The sequence below is a fragment of the Lampris incognitus genome, chromosome 7 (genome assembly GCF_029633865.1).
Source record: "Lampris incognitus isolate fLamInc1 chromosome 7, fLamInc1.hap2, whole genome shotgun sequence".
In the NCBI taxonomy this organism is placed as follows: domain Eukaryota; kingdom Metazoa; phylum Chordata; class Actinopteri; order Lampriformes; family Lampridae; genus Lampris; species Lampris incognitus.
The window spans coordinates 23,214,439-23,237,632 of NC_079217.1; the positions used below are offsets into that span (position 1 = coordinate 23,214,439).

Below are 23,194 nucleotides of genomic sequence, written 5' to 3' on the forward strand. Positions count from 1 at the left end.
CACTGGTGGAAAATGAAATCTACTTCCTCAAATGATGAAAGATTCATCAGAGCTTGGCACATACCAGCATTTAACTAAAAGAGCTCATGAAACATACAGTACCTGCACAGTTGAGTCATAATCCACTTTCCTGTAGCTTTGCTACACAGAATGAGGCCAAAAGATTTTTAATCTAGGTACAAAAAAGTCAATTTCAAAATCATTGTAGGTGCTGTAATTTGCTAAATGATTCCGTTTTTAATTAATGGCTCACTAAATTTTGGGATATTGACTTAAAAATAACATGGGATTGCAATTATTCCCAAAGGGAAAAAAAATCTTGATACACTGAAAGCACAACAGAGGCAGAAGCAGTTTTTTTTTTAAAGTTATGTCATACTTCATTTGTTTTTATCATATACACAGAAGGGGATACGACGCTGTGGGTAGTTGGAACAGGAGACCATTACACTAAAAACGCACATCTTCCATCAACAAACTCACAGAAGTGGACAGGAGGGTAATCGGTACATCTTTCACTAAAGGCAAATCATACAAAACAAAAATTACAAAAAAAAAGTTCAGTGTGAAACCTGTTATAACTCCCTTGTGTCCACAACTGGACTAGTGTAACAGAGTATGGCAGGCATTATCGCACACCTTGGATTCAAGAAAAGGGAGATAAATGGAAGTGACATTCTGTCATGGTTTATAAATCTCCTGATGGGCATTTGTAAAGCCAATTTATTTTAAGCCATGTTGTGATGCTTTGACAATCCAAATATGAATGCTACCAAAACAACTATAATACTCATCTGTAACTCATCTTTAACAGGCCACATTAGCGGATAGGTAATGTTTTAAAAAAAATTCCAGAATGAACATGATAGTGTCACACAATTACACATTTGTAAGAGAAACTGTATCTACACACCATACAAAGCAAACTCCAGGGCAGTGCGTTGAGCAAAATTACACTAATATCAGTGACGAAACCTGTCCAGTTGTATTTTGTTGTTCCAATATCTATGAATTCTGGGGTGCATTTACATTTGAAGTTTTAAAAGTGCAACCTGCACCACTTATTTCAGAGTTGCATAGAATGACCTAGAACTCGATGTGCAATCAAATTCAAAGCAATATACAGAGTACAACCAAGACACCATAACTTACTGTTCATTATCAGTGGCGTTGCAACATTACACAGGTTCCCATAACACCCTCTCAATAGCACTTTGCTAAGTGCACTCCATTGAACTGTTAGCCCACCAAAGCTGGTCAATTGCTCAAAAGGGCTTTCCTAATGATTGTTTTATATCTGTATTGCTGCACAAGAAAACTTCACTGTAGCTAGGATGAGTCGAGCGCCACAAAAGATCTAATTATAATATCAATAAATAGCAATCTATTTGCATGGATTTCATGGAGTTGGTTGCCAGGCTGTTGTGAAGCTGGTCTTCCATCAAAGTGGTCTAATCGTGAGCAGTTTCTCATGTTGCACTGTGCTTGTCAGTTACAGCAGTGCTAATAAAAGTTGAGGGGGGATAGGAATAGGGGATGGGTGGGAGAGAAGTGAGAGTCTGGCGGATCTTTGTTTCCACCATGCTGCACAGTAATGATAAAAACTGGCCCCAATGTGAAACAACTCATTACTACTGCAGGCTCTCGTATTTAGTGAATAGAAGGTAAAGTTGATTGCAATGAAGCTGTTCTGTAGTCAGTCATGAATATATATATATGCTCATATTGAAAGACAAGGCCTTTTACATTGAGTGAGTTATTCAGTGAAGTACAACAGTTAATGTTGCAAATGGGCACAACATATAGATTTCTTTAACAAAGGTTACTAGATCTCTACATGATATATTTATCGATATCTAAACAATAATGGGTAGAATAAGTATATTTGTTTCTGAACATTCTGGGACAGCAAACCTTTGCTGACCGAGCAAACCCTCCCAAGTTCTGTTAGGGGAGGAGCATGCTCCATGGAGCTGAGCGAATGAGAAGGGGTCCTCTTCAGACAGCAACAGGTAGAGGAGGTGATTAGGGTGGGATTAGAGGGTGGGCAGACATGATGAATGTTGGGTCCCTACTCAAGTGACTGGAGCATGAGGAGCTGCTTAAGGACCTTGGTCTGACTGGTCTCCCTGATTTCACCTGCTAGGAACATCTCATCCACCACTGTGTACACCTGAAAGGGCAGACACGTCAGATTAGAAGACAAATATAGTGGAACCTAGTAATAATAGCTGCACTGGATGCAGTGTAACACAAGAATCAGGCCAATACCAAACCATATGAACACATGCTGATGGAGAATCGCCTCAACCGGAAAAAAAAAGGTGATACCGAGAACCAACGGACATTTGATTTGATTTTGGAAATCAAATCAAATGGACCTATTGATTTGCCTCACTTCCTTGATACAGAAGGATAGTATTTGCTTTCATTTATCACCCCAACAGATGTGAAAAGGGATCGTACAATAAAAATCCAATATCTCAAGCTCCTCAACGCATCTAAAAAAATAATTGCAACCATATCTGTTCATATACCTATTTCGGCCACGCTATGCATCATAAGACCTGCAGTATTATGAAAAATATGCTGCAAGGCAAAGTTGAAGGGAAAAGGCGATGAGGCAGACCAGCAATCTCGTACATGGACAACATCTCAAACTGGACGAAAATGGGTAAAACAGAAGCCATCGGAGCATGTGACGAGACCAATGGCGGACAGTTGTTGAGCATATTTTTCGGCGGCCAACATCATAGCTGATGATGCCAACCAACCAACCGTTCATATACCGTATAATGAATGCTCAAAACTAGAGCTACTCTTAAAGAGCAAGACCTGTTACCAGAACCAAAGTTATTTCCAAATCCAAAATTATGGAGATAGTGATGGATGTCCCCTCAGTCTAATGTAGAAAAACAGGTTTAAAACTCAAATCATTTTTGTCTAAAGACTCCTGACTTCAATCAAACTACAGGGTGAAAGTAATGACTGGTGCTCTATACCAAACAACACCCTTTAGTTTTGTTCTGCTTGAATCAAGTCTCTGCACTGAAAAGCAGGTTGTAGGGCAACCCTCACCCCTGACAGTGTATTCAAAACATGAGAAAAATCAATTTGTTTACTTCTTAGATGATTACAGGGGAAATACACAATTATCAAGGTAACAGTGTAAAAATGAATTAACACTAATCTAAGAAAGCACAATTCAGTCCTCTTTCTATATTGGGGCATATGAGGGCAACAAGTAACAGCTAATTTCAAAAGTGTAGGCCAGAGATTGGCGCTTCATCATTTAGTGGAAAAAAAAGACTATATTTGGATTAGATGATGCTCCTCATGTTGTGCCCATATAGTGAATTCTCTCCACTTTCCCTCAGGATGTCAACCAGCAAGACCACTTTGCAAACAGGGCTGAGTGCATCTTTAAGGTTCAGCATGCTGGCAGACATTCAGAAAGACCTCGGGTAATTCATTTTCATGGTAACACCAGTGAGGATAGCGCTCATAAGTGTTAATTACTTGCCATTTCTTTCAGAGGCAAATACACCCCACCCCTGCAGAACTGACATGGCTGTGGCTGTGAACTGTACTACAGTTGCCAAGGCATTATTTTAATTTTGAAACATATATTCTTTTCAGCACACAATATTGCTTTCTTCAGTATGTTTATGGTTTGAATTTTTCTCTCTCGGCTGATTCAGAAACAAAGGCAAAAAGAAGCTTTTGACACCGTTACCTTGTAGAAGTTGAACACGAGGTCCAATTCACACACATTGTGAAAATACTCATTCAGCACCTTGGAGGAAAAGATAAGACTGTTTAAGTTTCATCTACATCAGTTGATAAATGACAGAAAAGTCTATTTTCAGTGTAGAAGAGGACACTTATAGTGGTGCAGAAATCAGATGACAGTGAATTGGTTAGAGCATCAACTTAACAACCCTGTAATAGCCTGACTTCCACCACAGGGACAGCCATCTAATAACCCATAAAATAAAGTGAATGTTGCTCCTTTCTTATTTTTGCGGCCCTAGAGATCCTTTTCCAGCTGTGGTTTGCCGTCATCTCCTACGCTCAATGATTGACTCCTAGTTGAGAAAATGCTGAGCTGAATTTTTATTAAAGCATCAAACATCAGATTGGTCATGATGTTAAAAAAAAAAAAGTTGCAAAAATGGATGATTGTGTGGGAATTATTTGTACAAAATAGCCCCCATTCTGTAAGAAGTGGGGTTGTTGTGAAGTGTCTAAGTGTGTTGGTGTAGTGTTCTGTGCCTGTCACGTCTCACTCTCAACCTTCACCGCTGGCTAGCAGAAATGCCAACAGGAGAGCCGAGCACATAAGTCTCTCCCTGCCGGTACATAGCCTCTCCAACAGCAAGCCCTGTGTAGTGCCTCCTCGTGGCGACACACGGTAACTGGGTACACCTTGGACCCTGGCTGAACTACAAGGGACTCAGAGGAGGTCTGGCCCCTAGATGTGCGGTACGCAGGCCCACTGGTGTGTGGATATGCCTTGATGCCCAAGAACCAGTCCCCAGATATGGGTTAAATAGTGCCACTGCCTAGTGGATACCTCGGTAGAGGAATAGGCTACGGGGGTAAACCCCTACAGAAAATCAACGTCCACAGTGCTGTTTTTTTTTGTTTTTCTTGCCCTTTTGTATCCGTTCAAGTCAGAGAGTACTGCTGGCATCGTGTGTGGCTGCCACTTCTCCCTCTCGTAGCCCCCCTTCCCATCCACCCCTGTATGTTTGTGCTATGTTTATCTGTTGTCTTGTTTCAACCTGTTTATTGTAAAGCGACTTTGAGTGTTAGAAAAGCGCTATATAAGATTGATTTATTATTATTATTATTATTAAAAACAAAACAAAAACATTTAATATACATGCATGGATTCCTTGAGTTGAGTAAGACTTGGACCAACAATTCAATTCATATGAATTGTCCAAAAAGATTTTTGTCCCTGTGATATTGGGACAAATCAGGTTCTACAATTTGTCTTAGTTAAAGCTCCAGATCCAGTTCCCTCTTTCACGTTCATACATATTTGTTAGAGACAACTGAAAGGCAACGAAAAACGGCACATACAGGAAAAAAAAGTTAACAGAAAAATCTGCTTTCACATGACTGGATGTGGTGTGTTGGCGCAGAATTAAAAAAAAAGTCAAAATTATATAACATATACAAGAGGCTTGCTTATCAAACTGTGAAGGAATCACAGCATTTCAGTTCACAAAGCCGTTGAAAGGAACACCTAGAATCTGAATTGCTTCTCTTGGGGGGTAACAGTTGAGCCATCGTTCAAATAGGGAGCTTGGAGTGAACTATTCTGCAAGTTCTCTAGGCCAAAAAAGAACATGAATGTGTGGTTAGGTTATTAAAAGTTAAACAATAATTGCATTATGCTGAAATATTTAACTTTGACATCCCATAACTACAGTAACACTGCACAGTCTGTCATTTTGTCAATTAAATGCACATTTGTGTGATCACACGAATCCAGCTGGCTTGGATGGTAACTAAATCCATGCATTGTCGGAAAAGGCAGGACGAGACAACACTGGAATGTTTCTGTTTACAATATTTGCCATTATGCTATGTAATCAATGTAAGTCCTACATTGGAGTTAAATGAGAATTACTAAAATAATTAAAATAACTGCCAGAGACCCCAAATAACATTTTTTGGCCTTTGTAATGTTCCTATTGCCAATGCAGTTTGTCCCATGATAGCAATTTATATTTACACTGATTTACTGTTTCATATCCTCAGTGGGGTACAAAATGCATTCTCTAAAAAACATAACTGTGGCCACTAACTTATATTGAGAACGATAGCTCTCAAACTCAGTCAACATTGATTTATCAGTTGTTTGTTCTTTTATCTTACTACTGTAGGCCTACATTTAGCAAAACTGAGTTAATATCTGTCACTGTATCCACTGTCAGCAGTCGCATATGATGAAAACTGGCACAGAAGTGTAGCACTTCTGGATCTGAAGAATGTCAAATTTGATAGAATTACAGCTTATCTCCATACTCTTTATATCAAATTGTTGTGGCATCATTCGCCTGAGTGGGATGGCCTGGCGGCCTGGCCTGGCAGCCTGTCCAGGGTGTCTCCCCGCCTGCCGCCCAATGACTGCTGGGATAGGCTCCAGCATCCCCACGACCCTGAGAGCAGGATAAGCGGTTGGGACAATGGATGGACGGATCATTCACCTGAACTGTAACACATTAATTTGTGATAATGATAAGACATAATTTGATAAGATGAAACAAGATATAATTTTATAGAATGAAACTTTGATTATACCTGTGGGGAACATGAATTCTGCAAAAGCAGAATACGTGTTATTAAAACTACAAGATAAAAGCAGACCAAGTAAATAAGAAAAAAAGACAATTTTCAAAACATTCCATGGGATTATAGATGCGAATACAAAGTTGTTTTTTTTTTAATCCATCCATTATCCAAACCAATTATCCTGCTCTCAGAGTTGGGGGGATGCTGGAACGTTTTTTTTTTCTTTTTTAATGTATTGATATATTTATGTGCATATTGTCCACAACATAGAAAATAAATAAAACTACTACTGACACTGAGATCACTATTTGGTATAGTACACGGCTTTTACATTCTGCTGTAAATGCACATATTTGCTGTTATGTCATGTTTAGGGGATGGTTTATGGGATTGAAATTATTTTTAACCAAACCTACCTTCTCTGGATGAACGCAGGTGTGAAATTAAGTTGAGAGGAAGATCTGAGGGAAATCACTGACACATTCGTCTTACAAAAAAATTAGGCTGGGAAATGCTCATGCAGAGCAGCTCGTTGTGTTACTGTGTGTTTGTCTGTGTGTTATGAGTGTCTGCATATGCGTGTCTGTGCTACTTACCTCTACAAAGTTGTGAATGCCCTCCAGGTATGCCAGGTTGTTATCTGTCACATCCACACAGATACAGAAGTATAGGCCAGCATAGCGCCGGTAAATGATCTTGAAATTTCTAAACTGAAACAAGATAAATAAAATAATTCAGTATAGGAAGCATTATCCCTCATGCAATGACAGACGCAATACTGGGTGGCGCAAACTCATGTTTGCAGCGGCTTCACCCAGTACCGAATATGCAGTGTCTTTGTCCACATCTACGTCTATGTCTAAGTTTGTGTCGTTTGTGAAGTTTTTATTTTGATCTTAGATTTTTTTTTTCTCGTTTAATGGCTGGGAGAGCTAGTGTTGGATCAGCTGGGAGAGCTTGGTCTGCCGCGTCTGGTGGGCCCAAGGACCACGGCCTTGCCTGGAGCTGCGCCCGAAAAGGAAGCACCGAGGGCAGTCTGGCGGCGGCCTCGCCTAGTGTTGACTGTGTTTCAGTGTCGTCGTGTGGAGTGCGGGGAGGTGTGTCGAAGGTGTGTGGCTGGGAGAGCTGGTGTTGGATCGGCTGAGGGAGCCTGGTCTGCTGCGTCAGGTGGGCCCAGGGACCACGGCCCTGCCTGGAGCTGCACCCGAAGAGGAAGCACCGAGGGTGGGCGGTGCGCCCTCGATAGCGGGGCAGGCTAAGCTAACTGCTAGCCTATGCAGACCAGCAGTTCCGACAGTCAGGCTGGCTGACGTTCGCACTCTGGACAGTGATTTTTTGGACTGTGTTGCACTGAGTCGACTGTGTTGTTAACTGTTTGTGTGTTGTTGTTTTTTTTTACTTTATTCTGTTTTTGTATGTTTTTGGTGGTGTCATTTTTAAGTTTTTGATGTGTGTTTTTATCTTTTGTGTCGCACTGCTGTGGGTTGGGTGAAACAAAATTTCGCTTCTTTTGTGTACACAAGTACATCGAAGAAATACAGTAAATTGTTCCTGATTTCTGATACTTGAGGAAGGAAAACCTGACTGTTTCTTGTGTATAAAATGTACTTTATTACACGTTGAACAAATTTGAAGAATTTAAATGCCCTGAAGTGCTCATGGCACATACACCGGTCAGTCAAAAAAATTGAAACCACCCGAGGCCACTACCATCAGGGAATACCGTTGCCTTGAAGTGGTGTACTTGGTCTGCAACAATGTTTAGGTAGGTGGTACGTGTCAGAATAACATCCATATTATGGGTCAACCGATTATCGGCCTGGTCGATTATTGGATCCGATATTCAGCATTTTTACAATTATCAGAATCGTTATTTTTTTTATCCGATTGCCAATAAAATAAGTTAATTTAAAAATGCACTACTTTGCCTCTGATAAAGCCACCTCTCTGTCTGTAGTCGCCACTCAGTGGTCTTGAGCAATGTCCTGCCACCAACACCATCTGATTGGCTACACATCACAGGTAATAGCCTATCAAGACTGAGGGGTACTGTGCCATAGGGCACAGAGTAACGCACTTGCAGACTGGAGCAGCTCCAGTGAGCGAGCGGAGCTGTGTTTTGAAGGTAAGGCAGCAGATATTGCCAAAGCTGCAATAAACAACATAATCCTCTATGTTGCAATTGCAAACACACCACAATCTTGTGATCTATTTCTATGATGACAAGCATGCCCATTTTCCCAGTTACACCACTGAAATTGCCTGAATAATGCACTTTGCTACAGTGATATACAGTTAACAATTACAACAGTTTATATATGTAGCGATAGTTCTACCTTTGAGTAACGTTGGTGCCAGTGCAACTGGAACTTGTTTAAGCTACCATATTTTGAACGTAACATTACTTGCCCATATGATTGTGTTTTTTTTTTTTTTTTTTGTGGCATTTTCCACCTTTATTCGATAGCGATAGTTGAGAGACAGGAAAGGCAGGGGAGAGGGGATGACATGCAGCAAAGGGCCCAGGCTGGATTCAAACCCAGGTCGCTGCAGTAAGGACTCAGCCTTATGTGGTGCGTGCTCTACCAGGTGAGCCACCGAGGCGCCCCAAGTTGGTGTTTTTTAGGTAGCCGATGGTCATAATGTAAGCTAATGTTGAGTCTCGTAGAGCTAAGTTGAGTGCGATAGCTAGCATCAATAAGTTAATTTTTACATTTATTTCTGATTTTTCCCTTTTTTCTCCCAATTTAGTGGCCAATCGATCCCTATTTTAATTCAAACACCCACCCTCGTACTGCATGCGTTCGCCAACTGCATCTCTCCGGCCAGCAGTCTCGAAGGAGACCGCCTCCCCACTTTCGTGACAAGGCGACTCCAGGCCGAACCACTGTTTTTTCCGACACACAGAGAAATGCATTCACGTGACGAACACAAGCCGACTCTGCCCCCCTCCCGAAGACAGCGTTGCCAATTATTGCTGCTTCATCGAGTCCGGCCATAGTCGGATCGACACAAAGCCGATGCTTAGACCGCTACAGCACCGCGGACTATCAATAAGTTAATTTGTTGATGATTTAAGATAATGTTGAAAATCTCTCTTTTAAACATACGCTTAAAGGCATTTCAATAAAGTTTTGTGTTGGAGTTTGGTATTCTAAATTTTGACAAGATTTTCATTTTTACTGCAAATGTATATTGGTTCGAAATATCGGTTATCTGTCTTCTTGATTACCATTAATCAGTATCGGCCCTGAAAAAAACATCGGTTGAACACTAGTCCACATGAATGTCAGCACCCAAAGTTTCCCAGCAGAACATTGCTCAGAGCATCACACTGCCTCCACCGGCTTGCCTTCTTCCCATAATGCATCCTGGTGCCATCTCTTCCCCACGTAAACGACGCACACACACCTGGCCGTCCACATGATGTAAAAGAAAACATGATTTATCACACTAGGCCACCTTCTTCCATTGCTTCATGGTCCAGTTCTGATGGCCTTGTGCCCATCGTAGGTGCTTTTGGCAGTGGACAGGAACAGGAACACTTTGTCATTTCACCTCATGTACTTGCGCACATGAAGTGAAAAGAAATGCCATTTCCTCCAGCCCACAGCAGTGCAACATACAGACAAAAACACATTCAAGAATTACAAGAACACACATAATCAAACTAACACATATATGTTATCCAAACCAAAAAACAAAAAAAAATCACTGTCCAAGGGAACAAACGCCAGCCAAGGATAACTGTTGGAACCGCCGGTCTGCATGGGCTAGCAGTTAGTTTAGCCTGCCCTGATTACACGTCCTGTCAGACTGCCCTCTGTGTCTCCTTCTCGGGCGCAGCTCCAGGCAGGGGCCGTGGTCCCTGTGGCAACCGCACGAAGCAGACCAAGTCCTCCCAGCCGATCCAGCACCAGCTCTCCCAGCCAGACACCCTTGACACACTTCCCCGCACTCCACACGACGACATCAAAAACACCAATCAATGCCAGGTGAGGCCGCCGCCAGACCGCCCTCGGTGTTATCGGAACTACCAGTCTGCATGGGCTAGCAGTTAGCTTAGCCTGCCCCGCTTCTGCGTCCTGTCAGACCGCCCTCGGTGTTACCTCCTTGGAAGCAGCTCCGGGCAAAGCTGCGGTCCCTAGGCCCACAGCGCAGCAGACCAAGCTCTTACAGCCGATCCAGCGCCAACTCTCCCAGCCAACAAACGAAGACAAAAATGTAGATGCAGATGTGGACAAAGACACTGCACCGACAGCACTGGGTGAGGCCGCCGCAAAGGTGATTTAACGATGCCATCTTCCCACACCAGACAGGGGTCATCATGGGGACTCTGACCGGTCTGCGGCTACGCAGCCCCATACGCAGGAAGCTGTGATGCACTCTGTTCTGACACCTGTCTATCATAGCCAGCATTAACTTTTTCAGCAATTTTAGCTACCGTAGCTCTTCTGGGGGATCGGACCAGACGGGCTAGCCTTCATGCCCCATGCACATTAATGAGCCTTGGGTGCCCATGACCCCATCGCCGGTTCACCGGTTGCCCTTCCTTGGACCACTTTTGGTAAGTACTGACAACTACATACCAGGAACACCCCAAGACCTGCTGTTTTGGGGATGCTCTGACCCAGTCATCTAGCCATCACCATTTGGCCCTTGTCAAAATTGCACAAATGCTTACACTTGCCCATTTTTCCTTTATTCAACACATCAATTTCAAGAACTGACTGGTCACTGGCTGCCCAATATATCCCATCTCTTGACAGGTGCCACTGACAATTAATGTTATTCACTTAGCTGTCAGTAGTTTTAATGTTTTGGCTGATCGGTGTACATCTGAAAGGACAGTGTTATTTCATCTACTGTTTTAGTTTGTTGTATCTAATATGGCCCCGAATAAAATTTTGCTACAGGACATCAGAAAGTGGTGATTAAAAAGGTCTTGAATCCACGCACCTCTCCGATTTGTTACATACCTCCACAAAGTTGGTGTGCTTGGCATCCCTGACAGTCACTACAGCATGCACTTCCTCAATCAGCTTCTGTTTCTCATCATCATCAAACTGCATGTACCATTTGGCCAGCCGTGTCTTCCCTGCTCGATTCTGGATCAGGATGAAGCGGATCTATATAATAAGATGTTGAAAATCAAAGAGACAGTGATGACACTAGAAAAGCTCAAAACAATTCAATGACAGATTAAATGCAGTGACTATCTGAGAGTAACAAAGAAAGGCAAACCAGGCTGGTGTGAGGCACCCGTTGATTTTACTGTCCTGACATGTAGCCATCATAGAGGCACTTCCGTTAGCTTTTAGTGTCTAACGTTTAGGTTACATCCGACTGCTTTATTAACTGGATTTAGGTGTTCCCCTTACATTCAGTTATAGTTAAATTCTGACAACCACTGAGATGACAGCTTAGTATTAGCTAGCCTTAAATAATAAACCCCACCCTTTGGACATTCGTAATATGTATATCCTTGCAAATGGCATTTGTAAAACTCATCAAAAACGTGCATTACTATTTAATACAAAGGCGTTTCAATCTTTGACTCTGATTTGTTAAGGTTAATTGGCTAATTTAACTTAGCGCTAGCTAAGGTTATTTACCGAATTACGATTGAGTGCAGAGTCCAACCGTTAGCGAGTTAGCGGTTGTATGCGAATACGAAAAGAAAAACATCAACTTAATCTTCGGTAAATAACGTTACCATTTTCGTATCCAAAATGTAGTCCTCGGAAGCTCCGAAATACGCTGACGCTTTACAGCAATGTTAAACTTTCACCACATACAGACATAAAAAATAAGATCATTTAATTCACTGACAGCTTGCCCGCTATCTCCCTTTAGCTAACAGGAAGTGAATGGAAACGGCTAAAGCGAGTTGCATGATGGGAAATGACGTTTGATTGCAGTATTGAGCATTGACGGAGTCCAAGATTTCCCTACAAGACCCAGCATGCCTGTTCCTCCCTCTACTGTTGAATCGTACTCAGATCACGAGTAGTCAAAAAAATTTCAGTATACTTTAGTGTCAACGCAAATAAAACCGGATTTAAGTACAGGAATGGTGAGCAGTAATTGCAATTAAACGTGTGACGTTTAACACAACTGGATCAATAAGCTGCATGCTGCATTTAGGTTTTGTTTAAATTTGATTTTGAGAAAATGCCTCTGTAAGCAGTTTCGTATCTCCCATCTCAAAACCTCTGCCACATTAGGAAGTATTAAAAGAAAATTCAGTCTTAATGTTTTTTTGTTGTTTTTGTTGTTTTTTTCCACTCCAGTTATTTTCTGCAGAGTCGGTGCTCAGAGTTTGCTTACAAGTCTGGTTGGTAGCCGATTCACTGCAGAACACAGCCTCGGCAGCTTGGACAGCTTGCTCTTCTGAACCGGGCGTTTGGGGAATCAGAGGGGGTTGGGGGTTGGGGGGGGTGGATCGTCAGGGATTGCGCAACTGTGAGTGGGAGGAATGTGTTCGCTCTTGGGACCCAGACATATTTCAGCTGTAGCCAGAGGAAGGGTTGAGGTGGGATACAGAAAAAGAAAATGGGGGGGGGGGGGCTTATGCAGTAAAGCTCTGCAGAGCCTATACAATACTAGCAGTCAATTTTTAATAATTGTTTTCAAGAACACACAAAAAGAGGGGGAGAGAGAGAGACTGCTGATATCTAGGTAATAAAAGATTGGATCATATCATTGTAGTGAATTAAAGAATGCTTTTCAACAATGCTGTGAGTGGTTGCATCAAGGCCTGGCCTATAATGAAAGTCGGAAGTGGGTGGAAGAAAAGACGTGAAACAGAGCCAGGTTATAAAACAGAAACGCTGACCCGTGCTAATCTTATTGTGCATGATTGGGGTCATGCAAATATTGCTGAGAACAGACCGATTAACGTGATTGGACAGAAGCTTGTGGACTCGTACAAACCAAGGCCAGCGCACCTTGAACCCCGCCTGACTGTGTATTCAACAGTGGGTCACCCTTTAAACTTCCAGAGGTTGTACAGTTTGCTCAATTATAATTTTCTAAATTACTTGTTAAACAGAGTTTGTGTTTGCGATACAAATTTCTTTAATTCCCTCTCTCGCTCTCAAATAAATACCTCTCAGACCAAGAGTTAAAATATTATTTAATGGTTTACAGAGTTCAAGGAGAATGTGTTTGTATGAGAAAGAAAAACATCAAGAGAAATCAAAATGTACGAGAGTCCTAATGAAATATACTGGGGGGGTGTCTTTACAAAACAGTCACATAAAGTCAGCAGCGCTGTACAACATCCCTGATAATGAACGAATTTCATTCTCTGTGGAAAAAAGAAGATTCGTTATTTTATTTTCATATCAGTTGTTTGATTGTTCTATTCGTTTCACAAAAGACAGTCAAACGTCACTTTGTATCCAAGATATGGTTGTGGATTCTAAAGGGGAAGCGACCGTTACAAACAAAATAGGTGGAAGAAGGGGATCCCATTTCGCCTATATGCTCCTGGACCAGGTAGGCTTGCTGAATGAAAAGATTAAGAATAGAAAAGATTAAGGACAAGAAAGTTGTAGGTGCAAATTCGAGTTCTCGGCTGAGTGCACCAATTCATTTCCTTGTGGCAGGCATAGCAAAAAATGTGTGACAGGGGGCAGTACGGAGTTTACCCACCTCTTTTTTCTATCATTTTACACCTATCAAGCCAAAAAGCCATTGAAATATATTGGGAGAGTATACCCACTTTCTCCTTAGGGATCTACCCATCTTGGTCGCGGTATGCTCACCTACTCAACGACCACTACACCACTGACAGGGGGCCATAAACCAAAATCTACAGGGCTGAGCCATATTGAATTCACCTCTTCTGTTTTGGCAGATAAAAATATGGATCACTTGTGAAAGGTAAGCGATCTCGTAACACACGGAGCCGGAAAGACAGATTGTAGGACTGGAATTAGATCGGCGACAAACGTGACATAATTAATCTCGTACATTTGGACACAGTAAGTGCAACGACCCCGCGATCTAAACGGGATTAAAAGGGAAACGCTTCCGAATGGCAGATGATGCCACACTCCTAATGTGACAAAAAAGTGTATTTGCCCCCCCCCTCCACCCCCACGCGCCTGATGTGTAGTGATGAACAGCGTGGCTATGAAACCATATTCACAATAATACGTGTGCGCGCTGTAATTGTGTCCATTGGTCGCTCGGCGAGACTGGGGCTGCGTGCAGCTCTCCCTCGTTTCTATTCTCTCCGAAGGGGAGGAGGAGGAGGGGGAGGGAGATGCTGGATTCGGGAGAAGGTCCGCCATTATTGGGGAAGCTGGAAAAAAAAGAATTACTCTTAAACACACCGTCACACATTTCGATTGCGGAGAGCCGAGCTGCGCAAACAGTTTGCAGTTTGTGTGGGTTTAGTTGACGGGAGAAAAGGCGCGTCGGTCCGCGGAACACAGCCTGCGATCGCGAAGCCGACGGACTCTTTATTTTTGACACAACAAAGGAAATAATCATTGGTCAACACAACGTGGTGAAACAAGAGGAAAACACGCCGAACGAGGCTTTCCAACGCCCCCCCTCTCCCTCTCTCGCTCTCTCTCGCTCTCGCTCTCTCTCTTCCCTTACGAGACGTCGGAGCGGAGAAAAGATCGTGGAGTCCGTGGGTTTCTTTCTGGAGAGCGTTTTGGGGATTTTTTTTTGTGTCTCAGAAGAAAGAAGGGAGGAACTAAAAATGCATCTGATACTGAAAACTTCACACTCGGGAAAATGAACACTTGACTTTAGCGAGAACGACTGAAAGAGGGATATTGGGGGGGTGAGAAAAGGAAGCTACGTTAATGTGAAATATTGGAGGAAGCATTTTTTTCCTTATCTTTTTTAAAGCCTTCTCCGGCTGTGAATAGCGGAGGTGCAAAAAAAGAAGAGAAAAAAAGAAAGGAGTGGACGAAAGCAAGAGAGCGAGAGAGGGAGAGAGAGAGAGAGAGAGCAATGCTATGGTATGTAGACTGTTTGCCTCTTTTTCTTCAATAATACACGTGAGAGGACAATGTGCAGAGCTAAATCTTATTATGGGAAAAGGGTTTTGGTTGTTCCCCTTCCCCGTACTTTTCCAACAGCGGAGCGCAACGTTAGCATAGGCTAACGTTCAATGTGTGCATTTCATGAGATCTGTGTCCTGTGAGGGGCATTTAGCGGAGTGATTTAAAGTCGTTGTCTGTAATTATAATGACGGTGATCGGTGTGACCGGGCTAATGCTTTTTTCTCCCTTATCGTTAGCAGTGTTAAACATAAAGGGGAAGTTTATTGAAGAGAGTCATAAATATGGATCTCATCCAAACATGAGAAGGGAGAAGAAAAAAAAAACGTACAACGAACCTGGAATGCACCGGGCTTGTCCGGCCTGGACACATTTCCCCCATTTGCCTTTTTAAATATGATGGTACTCTTCATCCCCACTCGTTGCGGAAGGCTTTAATTGCATAATATAGGTAGTTTTGGTTGATATGCCAGACTGTCAAAAGTGTAGATGGACAATTTCCTCCAGATCGCGTAGCGCAGCTTGTTCCTTTCCCACGTTGCCGACCTCCTCTGGATCGAAATTGATACGATAATTCCGAGGAAAATGATTGTTTAGCGTAATGACGCCTGTAACTGATCGGAGCATGTGGAAATTAAACCGACGTGCTATAAAACACAAGGCTGAGGAAACCTATTTTAACAACTGAGCCGTTTCTCTCATTTTTAATGTCTCGATAACTTGTTAAATATCTCTTTAACGTCCTTGATAGCATAGTTTGCTAATAGGACCCCCCCTCCCCCTCAGTGCTGCTGTCGCAACTGTTGAGTTTCTTGTTTAATTGTACCTGTCAGTCATTAGTCAAACCCTTTAACGACTGGACAAGGCAACATTTTAAAACACCAGAAATTGATACCCCCCCCCCCCCCCGCAATGGACTGTGCTCTCAAATCAAGTGTTTGAAATGTCCTGCTGGATGCATCACGTTTGGTACATGTAACAGTTAGACATTGATTTAAAAAAGGCAGCCTAATAAAATGTTCATTTAGACATTCATGTATTTTATGTTTTTTTTTTTTGTAAGGAGTACTCACTGGTACATAAGCTCTTACACTGCCACTGCACAGTGGTCATTGGCCGGCCAGCCACTCCCTTTCTGTCAGAAGCCATTTACTGGATTACAATACAGGGGTATTTTGTTGTCTTTCATGACTAGAATAAAAATAAATAAATAACAATTGTTAATAACTAGGAAATTGATTTAAGGTTGGGCTGTGTGAGATTTCAGAGACTGAGATAAGCAAATGAGTGTCTTTATGGAGCTGTGATATGGCGTTAACACAGACATACAGAGGTATGCAGCAGTAGATTTGCTCTGTGCTACTCTGTTCCTGCTACACTAGGTCTCCCATTCCTCTGCCTGCTAGCAGGACAACGGTGGAGACAGAGGGAGAGGGAGCAAAGGTCAGAGTAGAATCTGCTTTTCGATGATAGGTATACATGTGCTTGTATATTGTCATCCCTTATTCACTTGTGGCTCCACTGTGCTTGCTGATGCCATGTGATTGACGGGTTTCTTGTGACTTTACATTTCTCCGTCTTAATGTTATTGGAAACGCCACACTCGGAAAGAAGTAAACATGCACACACTCGCACATGTTCCCTGGTACGATAGACAGTGTCTCATTTAGCAGGTGTCAGCATTTCTGTTCTCCATCTGGTTCGGCCCTTAGCCATGCTGTCACATCTCTCTGGAAAGCCTCTTCTTCCTCTTAATAGTTGTGCCATTTGTCCAAGTATACCCATCCACCCCTGCCTAACTCAGGGCTGCGCGTCATGTTGTGAGTCCCTGGACTGGAACATGTTTCTGGGATTATAAGAGGGCAGGCCTTGCCCATCAGGATGTAGGCCACAGATGTGGATAATTCCTTTGACGAGAATACTGTTTTAGTGCCGCTGGATGGAAGTGGGATTCTGCCACATTTGGCAGACGGATGAAGAAGGAGCATAGCGTATTTCCTCACAGGAATCGTGAAAGCACATCTTATTTTCATACTGAGTTTAATTGGAAGCTCTGACTTTGACAGTGCTTGGCTAGTAAAAAAAATGAGCAGTAATTGGAAAGCACTGGAGCCTTTTGGTGTCAAAACTGCCCCATATCAGTAGGCCAGGCCGTGAACATGGCATTTAAATAAGTACAGACATAGTTCTGGCTAGTAGCACCCATCAATCAGAAACTTTAAACAAAAAAAAAACAACTGATCATGAAGCATCTTTTAACTTTGTTTTTCTTTCAAGTGCTATACTTACTATTATAATTACAATTATTTACCACTGTTGTCTTAAAACCATCTTTTATTTCCACTTGCCAACTCGCCTGTTAGAGTTGCGTGAACAGTGTGCTCAGCCGCCAACCCAGGGAGGCTCCATATAGCTGAGTTGAAGATGAAAATTTCCTGGCACATCTGAAACGTGGCTTTCGTTCAAACTGTCTTTCTCCTATCACAGGAGAAGTGGATGTTAAGTTTGCTTGTGAGCAGTGGAAGCCTGAGTTTGATGGAGAAAGGAGCTAATTATAGCGGGCAGCTTTGGAGTTTTGTGGACCAGATTACAGTCACTGTTCTCAATGGCCGCCTTGTTCTGGTGGCTCATTATTAGGCAGAGAGAAGTGCATTCTGGGATGATTGTATCTGAATTTCCATTAGAGAGCACACCCGCCTCAGTTGAACTGGGGTGCTTTTCTCTCCCCACTGTTTCAGTTCCCTCATCCATTACAGATTTGCAGATGCTTGATAGAAAGACCCCTTGGAGCTGACCCTTAGTCTGGTAGAGCACCAGTTTGAGTCTATTCTCGAAGTCTTTTGTTTAAAGAAACTGACGTCAGAGCGGTCAAACCTTAATGAAGTCAAGAGTATTTTAGATACTGATGCTTTTGGACATATATGGCCGCACAGATAAACCTTAATGGTGAATATTACATTGTCATTGGTTTTAGTTTTGACATGTCTGCTTCACAGGGAGATTGTAGACATTGTTATGCATTATTACAGCCTATAACATAGCCTTTATTTTTTTAATTCTTAACTTTTCATCATAGCTGCTTACATTCAATGCTTAGTCCAAGTTTGATGTTTGTTGGGATGTGTAAATTGGATGAGTGCACGGCGTGTCACGTGAGCGGGGCGGAGCGAATTGTTGTTCTGTTTTTTACCTGCTACACCAACTGCGTCTGGGTTGCGTGTGGCTTGGTGCCAGCCTGCTTCACTAATGCTTCAACAGGTAAATAATACATAGAACTGTGTAAAAAGAAAAAAAAGAGAGTACAATCTGTATAGAAATTATAGAAATACGTTTTTTTTTCATTACACATTAAAATAAATTAATCAAATCATGTGTAGCCATGATCCTGAAGTTAAAATGATCTAGTTAAGGGCGTCCAGGTGGCGTGGCGGTCTCTTCTGTTGACTACCAACATGGGGATCTCCAGTTCAAATCCCAGTGTTACATCTGGCTTGGTCGGGCGTACCTACAGATATAATTGGCCGTGTCTGCGGGTGGGAAGCTGGATGTGGGTATGTGTCCTGGTCGCTGCACTAGCGCCTCCTCTAGTCAGTCGGGGCACCTGTTCAGGGGGGAGGGGGAACTGGGGGGAATAACATGATCCTCCCACGTGCTACGTCCCCCTGGTGAAACTCTTCACTGTCAGGTGAAAAGAAGCATCTGGCGACTCCACATCTATCGGAGGAGGCATGTAGTAGTCTGCAGCCCTCCTCAGATCAGCAGAGGGATTGGCAGAGGGGGTGGAGCAGCAACCGGGACGGCTCGGAAGAGTGGGGTAATTGGTCATATACAATTGGGGTGAAAAGGGGAGGAAAAAAATTATCTAGTTAATTAATTCAGTACTAGTTAATATAGCCTATGCTTCCAAACCCTACAAAACCAACTGCATTATCACTTTGCAAAACTCCATATGCATGCAGAAATCTCCTCAGAACACACGGCTGGCAATGCAACCTCACGCAACACAGACACAGTTGATGTAGTAGGTAAAAAAAACCCGCTTGTGATGCATCGCGTCCGTGCCTGGCACTAATGTATCATTTCAGTCGCACTGCACCAGTTGTATGTTGTATTGAAATCCACTGTGTGTGTTACAGGTTACATTTAAGTGAAATGTGTGGCAGTGCCATGTTTGTTCAGGAAAACACACAGTTGAATGTTAAAATGTCAGCAACAGCATCATATCTTATATTTGTTTCAGTCAGAAAGCGAGGAACATCTGATGAAAACAAAACATTTTCCAGGGCATCCAGGTGGTGTGGTGGTCTATTCCGTTGCCTACCAACATGGGAATCGCTGGTTCGAATCCCCGCGTTACCTCCGGCTTGGTCGGGTGTCCCGACAGACGCAACTGGCCATGTCTGTGGGTGGGAAGCTGGATGTGGGTATGTGTCCTGGTCGCTGCACTAGCGCCTCCTCTGGTTGGTCGGGGTGGGGTACGTGTTCAGGGGGGAGTGGGAACTGGGGGGAATAGCGTGATCCTCCCACGTGCTACATCCCCCTGGCGAAACTCCTCACTGTCAGGTGAAAAGAAGCGGCTGGCGACTCCACATGTAACGGAGGAGGCATGTGGTAGTCTGCAGTCCTCCTCGGATCGGTAGAGGGGGTGGAGCAGCGACCAGGATGGCTTGGAAGAGTGGGGTAATTGGCCGGTACAATTGGGGAGAAAAAGAGGGAACCCCCCCAAAAAAAAAACACGTTTTCAAAAGTCATTGTTAGAACTGCAGTGGTATTGTTATATACTCATATCGGTATTCGTTATCGGCAAGCACCCAAATATAAATACTTGTATTGTGTCTGGAAAAAAAGTGGTGTCGGTGCATCCTTAGACATTTGTATATCTTTCCTACTCACCTAGCCTATCTCACGAATACCGTAAACCTGTGGTAATCATTTACTGAGGTAAATTAAGGCTGGATACAGATAAACATGATTGATGTTACTGTAAGAAGGGGATTGAGTTTAATTTTATTTGCACTTGGGTAAACAAAGAACTGCACATATCATGGCTGACAAGGTGCTGAAAGGATTTGTTACAAAAAAGGGTTCCACCTCTGTTATTTGGAATGGGCTTAGATTTGCTAAATCCTCCTCCTGCTCAGAGCTCTGTTATATGGGAATTTTGCAAACGATTGGTTTACCAGAGGGTAATGTGAGAAATACGTATTGCAATCTTCAAGAGAAGCACTGAGAAGAGTATGCCGAGAGCCTCCAATTTTGTGTCTTAATGTCTCACTCGAGTGCATAGTTCGGACAGTGAAAGGGGAATTCAGACCCTCCTAGACAAGTCATGCACTCATTATGAAAAGTGAGGCGAGAAGCAAGGTGATTTTTGATGGTAAGAAGCTGCATGGGTCCACTTACCAAGCAGAATTTGAATTTTCTGTCACTTACAGGTCAGCCCCTTAAGAATGAAAATGGGGGGGAAAATGTCTAAATGCAAAATATTTATCATTTAAATGTCTGAGAATATCACAGCAGGACGTTTTGTTCATTACCTTATATACACACACACATACACACACACACAGCTCTATAAACCTCTTTGTAACAAATGGTTCACCCAAGAGCATTGAACATTTTTCTAGAGTAGATCAATCAATAACAAAGCTCTCCTTTAATGGATTGAAGAATGCGGTTCACCCCATATCCCCAACCCCACCCTAATACAAATGCCTTCCTAATGGATCGTATTAGTGAAAAGTAAAGGGGGGTATGTATGATTAATGATTTGAGTTGGGGTTAAAGGGCTTTGTCGGGACAGTTTTAACCAGACGCCTTGTTCCTTTGTGACAAAGGAATGGTGAATGGTGGCCATGGAAATGAAGGACCAGGATGTAGGCCACTGTGGAATGGTGACCTCTGAACATTAGCGGCTCTGCGTTGCTGCAGACTCAGTTACACAATAGATTTTGAACCTGGGAACAGAAGGGAAATTAAAAAGACGACGATATGGAATTGGAAGAGAGGTAGTGAGGCAACAGGAGAAAAGACAAATTGACAGGAGAAATGGAAATCCCCAAAAGTTGGATTAAGAGTGAAAGTAAGAAAACAAAGGTGAGGTGGAGAGGGAAAGGTAAAAAAGAAAGCGGCAGGAGAGAGTGAAATCTGCACTCAGCAAACTGCTGCCAGTTTCTGCTCCAGGCTGTGTTCTGGTATGTGCCCTTTCAGCTCGGTGCTCGGGGATCAACCAGTAAATGACAACCATAAGTAAACCTGCTGCTTGGCTATTGGCCACAGCAGAATTTCATGACTCGGCATGTTCATAGATAAGCGGTTATGATTGAGCAACTGCCAATGAAACGAGGCCATGACCTAGAGTTCAGTAGGTTGAATCGCAGCTAATTACACATGAAGTACTTTGGGTCTTTATTACCAAGCCAAATTTTTTGCAGGCTAGTCAAGATAAGTGTGTGGTCACATATTATAATGAATTAATTGATGGGGTTGTAATGGTTGCTCTAGTAATGTTCTGTGTGTCGCGGTGTAATGGTTTATGACCTTTTGTGAATGAATCAGTGTGTTTTTTTTAATTATCATTATTTTTATTTATTTTTTTAGCTGAGCATACTGTTTATTTTATGAGGCTGCAGTTGTGAAGCCACTGAGCCGAGTGGAGTCAGGATGCATTGGAGGAGCTCTCTAATCCTCGGAAAGACTGGCCTTATTTCCCACCTATGCAGGTGACAAAAGAATAACTTGTTTTTGTGTGTGTGTATGCGAGGATGAGTGAAAGAGAGATCTCTATATCGGCAAAAACAAATTCTCTCACTCAACCACTGTTTTATTCCTGCACATCTTATTCTGCCTCCATCTCAAATTTAAGGGCCAGCACACACCAGCGCCGACTGACACAAGTTAAGAAGGATGAAACTATTCAGAACGCTGTTCTATTTCCAGGTGTCAACACTCGTACAGACTTGTATCTTCTATGGGGAAAATGGTGTTTGCGGGCTTTGCAGAGCAGTGCTAAATAGAGCAACTTTCATATTTGACAGGTGTCAGCAGGCGCTGCTGGTGTGTGCTACAGACGGCACTAGATTTGTCATTTGACTTACCGGTGTGGTCTGGCCTTAAGTCTCAAGTCTTCACTGACCGAGTGAAGTTTGCTTGGTCCTGTGTCGCTGTCAGACTCGGGACATTCTCCCTTTTGGGGACCCCCCCCCCCCGTTCCCTGTCGGAAATCCACCCACCATGCCTGACTGTATCGGAGGAGAGCAGGGGAAAGGCTGAAAGGGAGAGGGCCAGATAGGATGAGTGGATGAATAAGGAGGGAGAGGTAAAGGGGAAAGATTAGGGAGTGAGTCAAAAGCAATATGAGGAGGGTCTAAAAAGGAGGTGCCTGACCTCCTCTGTCCGGTTGAGCTCAGCCTGATGTGAAGGCTGCTCCTGTGGGGTTCGTACAGCTTCTGGGAGATCAAAATTTGACGTGGTTTCTCTGGGCTGTCATTTCATTTGTCCTATCAGATTCATTGTAGAATTGAGGGTAGAGTTTGGGTTGGGGTTAAAGTTAGGCAAGGTCAACATGTCAAATTTTGATCTGTAGTGCATCCGGGTAGCGTGGCGGTCTATTCCGTTGCCTACTTACACGGGGATCGCCGGTTCGAATCCCCATGTTATCTCTGGCTTGGTCGGGCGTCCCTACAGACACAACTGGCTGTGTCTGCAGGTGGGAAGCGGGATTTGGGTGTGTGTCCTGGTTGCTGCACTAGTGCCTCCTCTGGTCAGTCGGTGCACCTGTTTTGGGGGGGAGGGGGATCTGGGGGGAGTAGTGTGATCCTCCCACATGCTATGTCCCCCTGGTGAAACTCCTCACT

The 23,194-nt window shown here is 43.1% G+C and overlaps 2 protein-coding genes across 3 annotated transcripts in view; one reads left to right on the forward strand and one right to left on the reverse strand.

Moving 5' to 3' along the window:
• Window positions 1-234: 234 nt before the first annotated feature.
• Window positions 235-12,170, reverse strand: ap2s1 (adaptor related protein complex 2 subunit sigma 1). Its single transcript, XM_056283149.1, has 5 exons — window positions 12,026-12,170; window positions 11,289-11,438; window positions 6,906-7,019; window positions 3,737-3,796; window positions 235-2,173 (listed from the first exon to the last, which is right to left on the reverse strand). The coding sequence occupies exons 1-5, from the start codon at window positions 12,026-12,028 to the stop codon at window positions 2,072-2,074; spliced, it is 429 nt and encodes a 142-aa protein (XP_056139124.1). The 5' UTR covers window positions 12,029-12,170; the 3' UTR covers window positions 235-2,071.
• A 2,451-nt stretch (window positions 12,171-14,621) lies between these two features.
• arhgap35a (Rho GTPase activating protein 35a) overlaps window positions 14,622-23,194 on the forward strand; it is an 81,990-nt gene continuing 73,417 nt past the window's right edge. For both annotated transcript variants that reach the window (XM_056283454.1, XM_056283455.1), the window contains exon 1: window positions 14,622-15,296. The gene's annotated coding sequence lies outside the window, so the exon portion shown is untranslated. The remainder of the gene's footprint in view (window positions 15,297-23,194) is intronic.

Bases quoted from the DNA above. Each gene is read 5' to 3' on its own strand.
- ap2s1 (XM_056283149.1), bottom strand. The intron at 3,797-6,905 runs GTAAGTAGCACA...TTTTCCTCCAAG, and splicing joins GCATTCACAACTTTGTAGAG to GTGCTGAATGAGTATTTTCA. The intron at 2,174-3,736 runs GTAACGGTGTCA...CTGCCCTTTCAG, and splicing joins TCGTGTTCAACTTCTACAAG to GTGTACACAGTGGTGGATGA.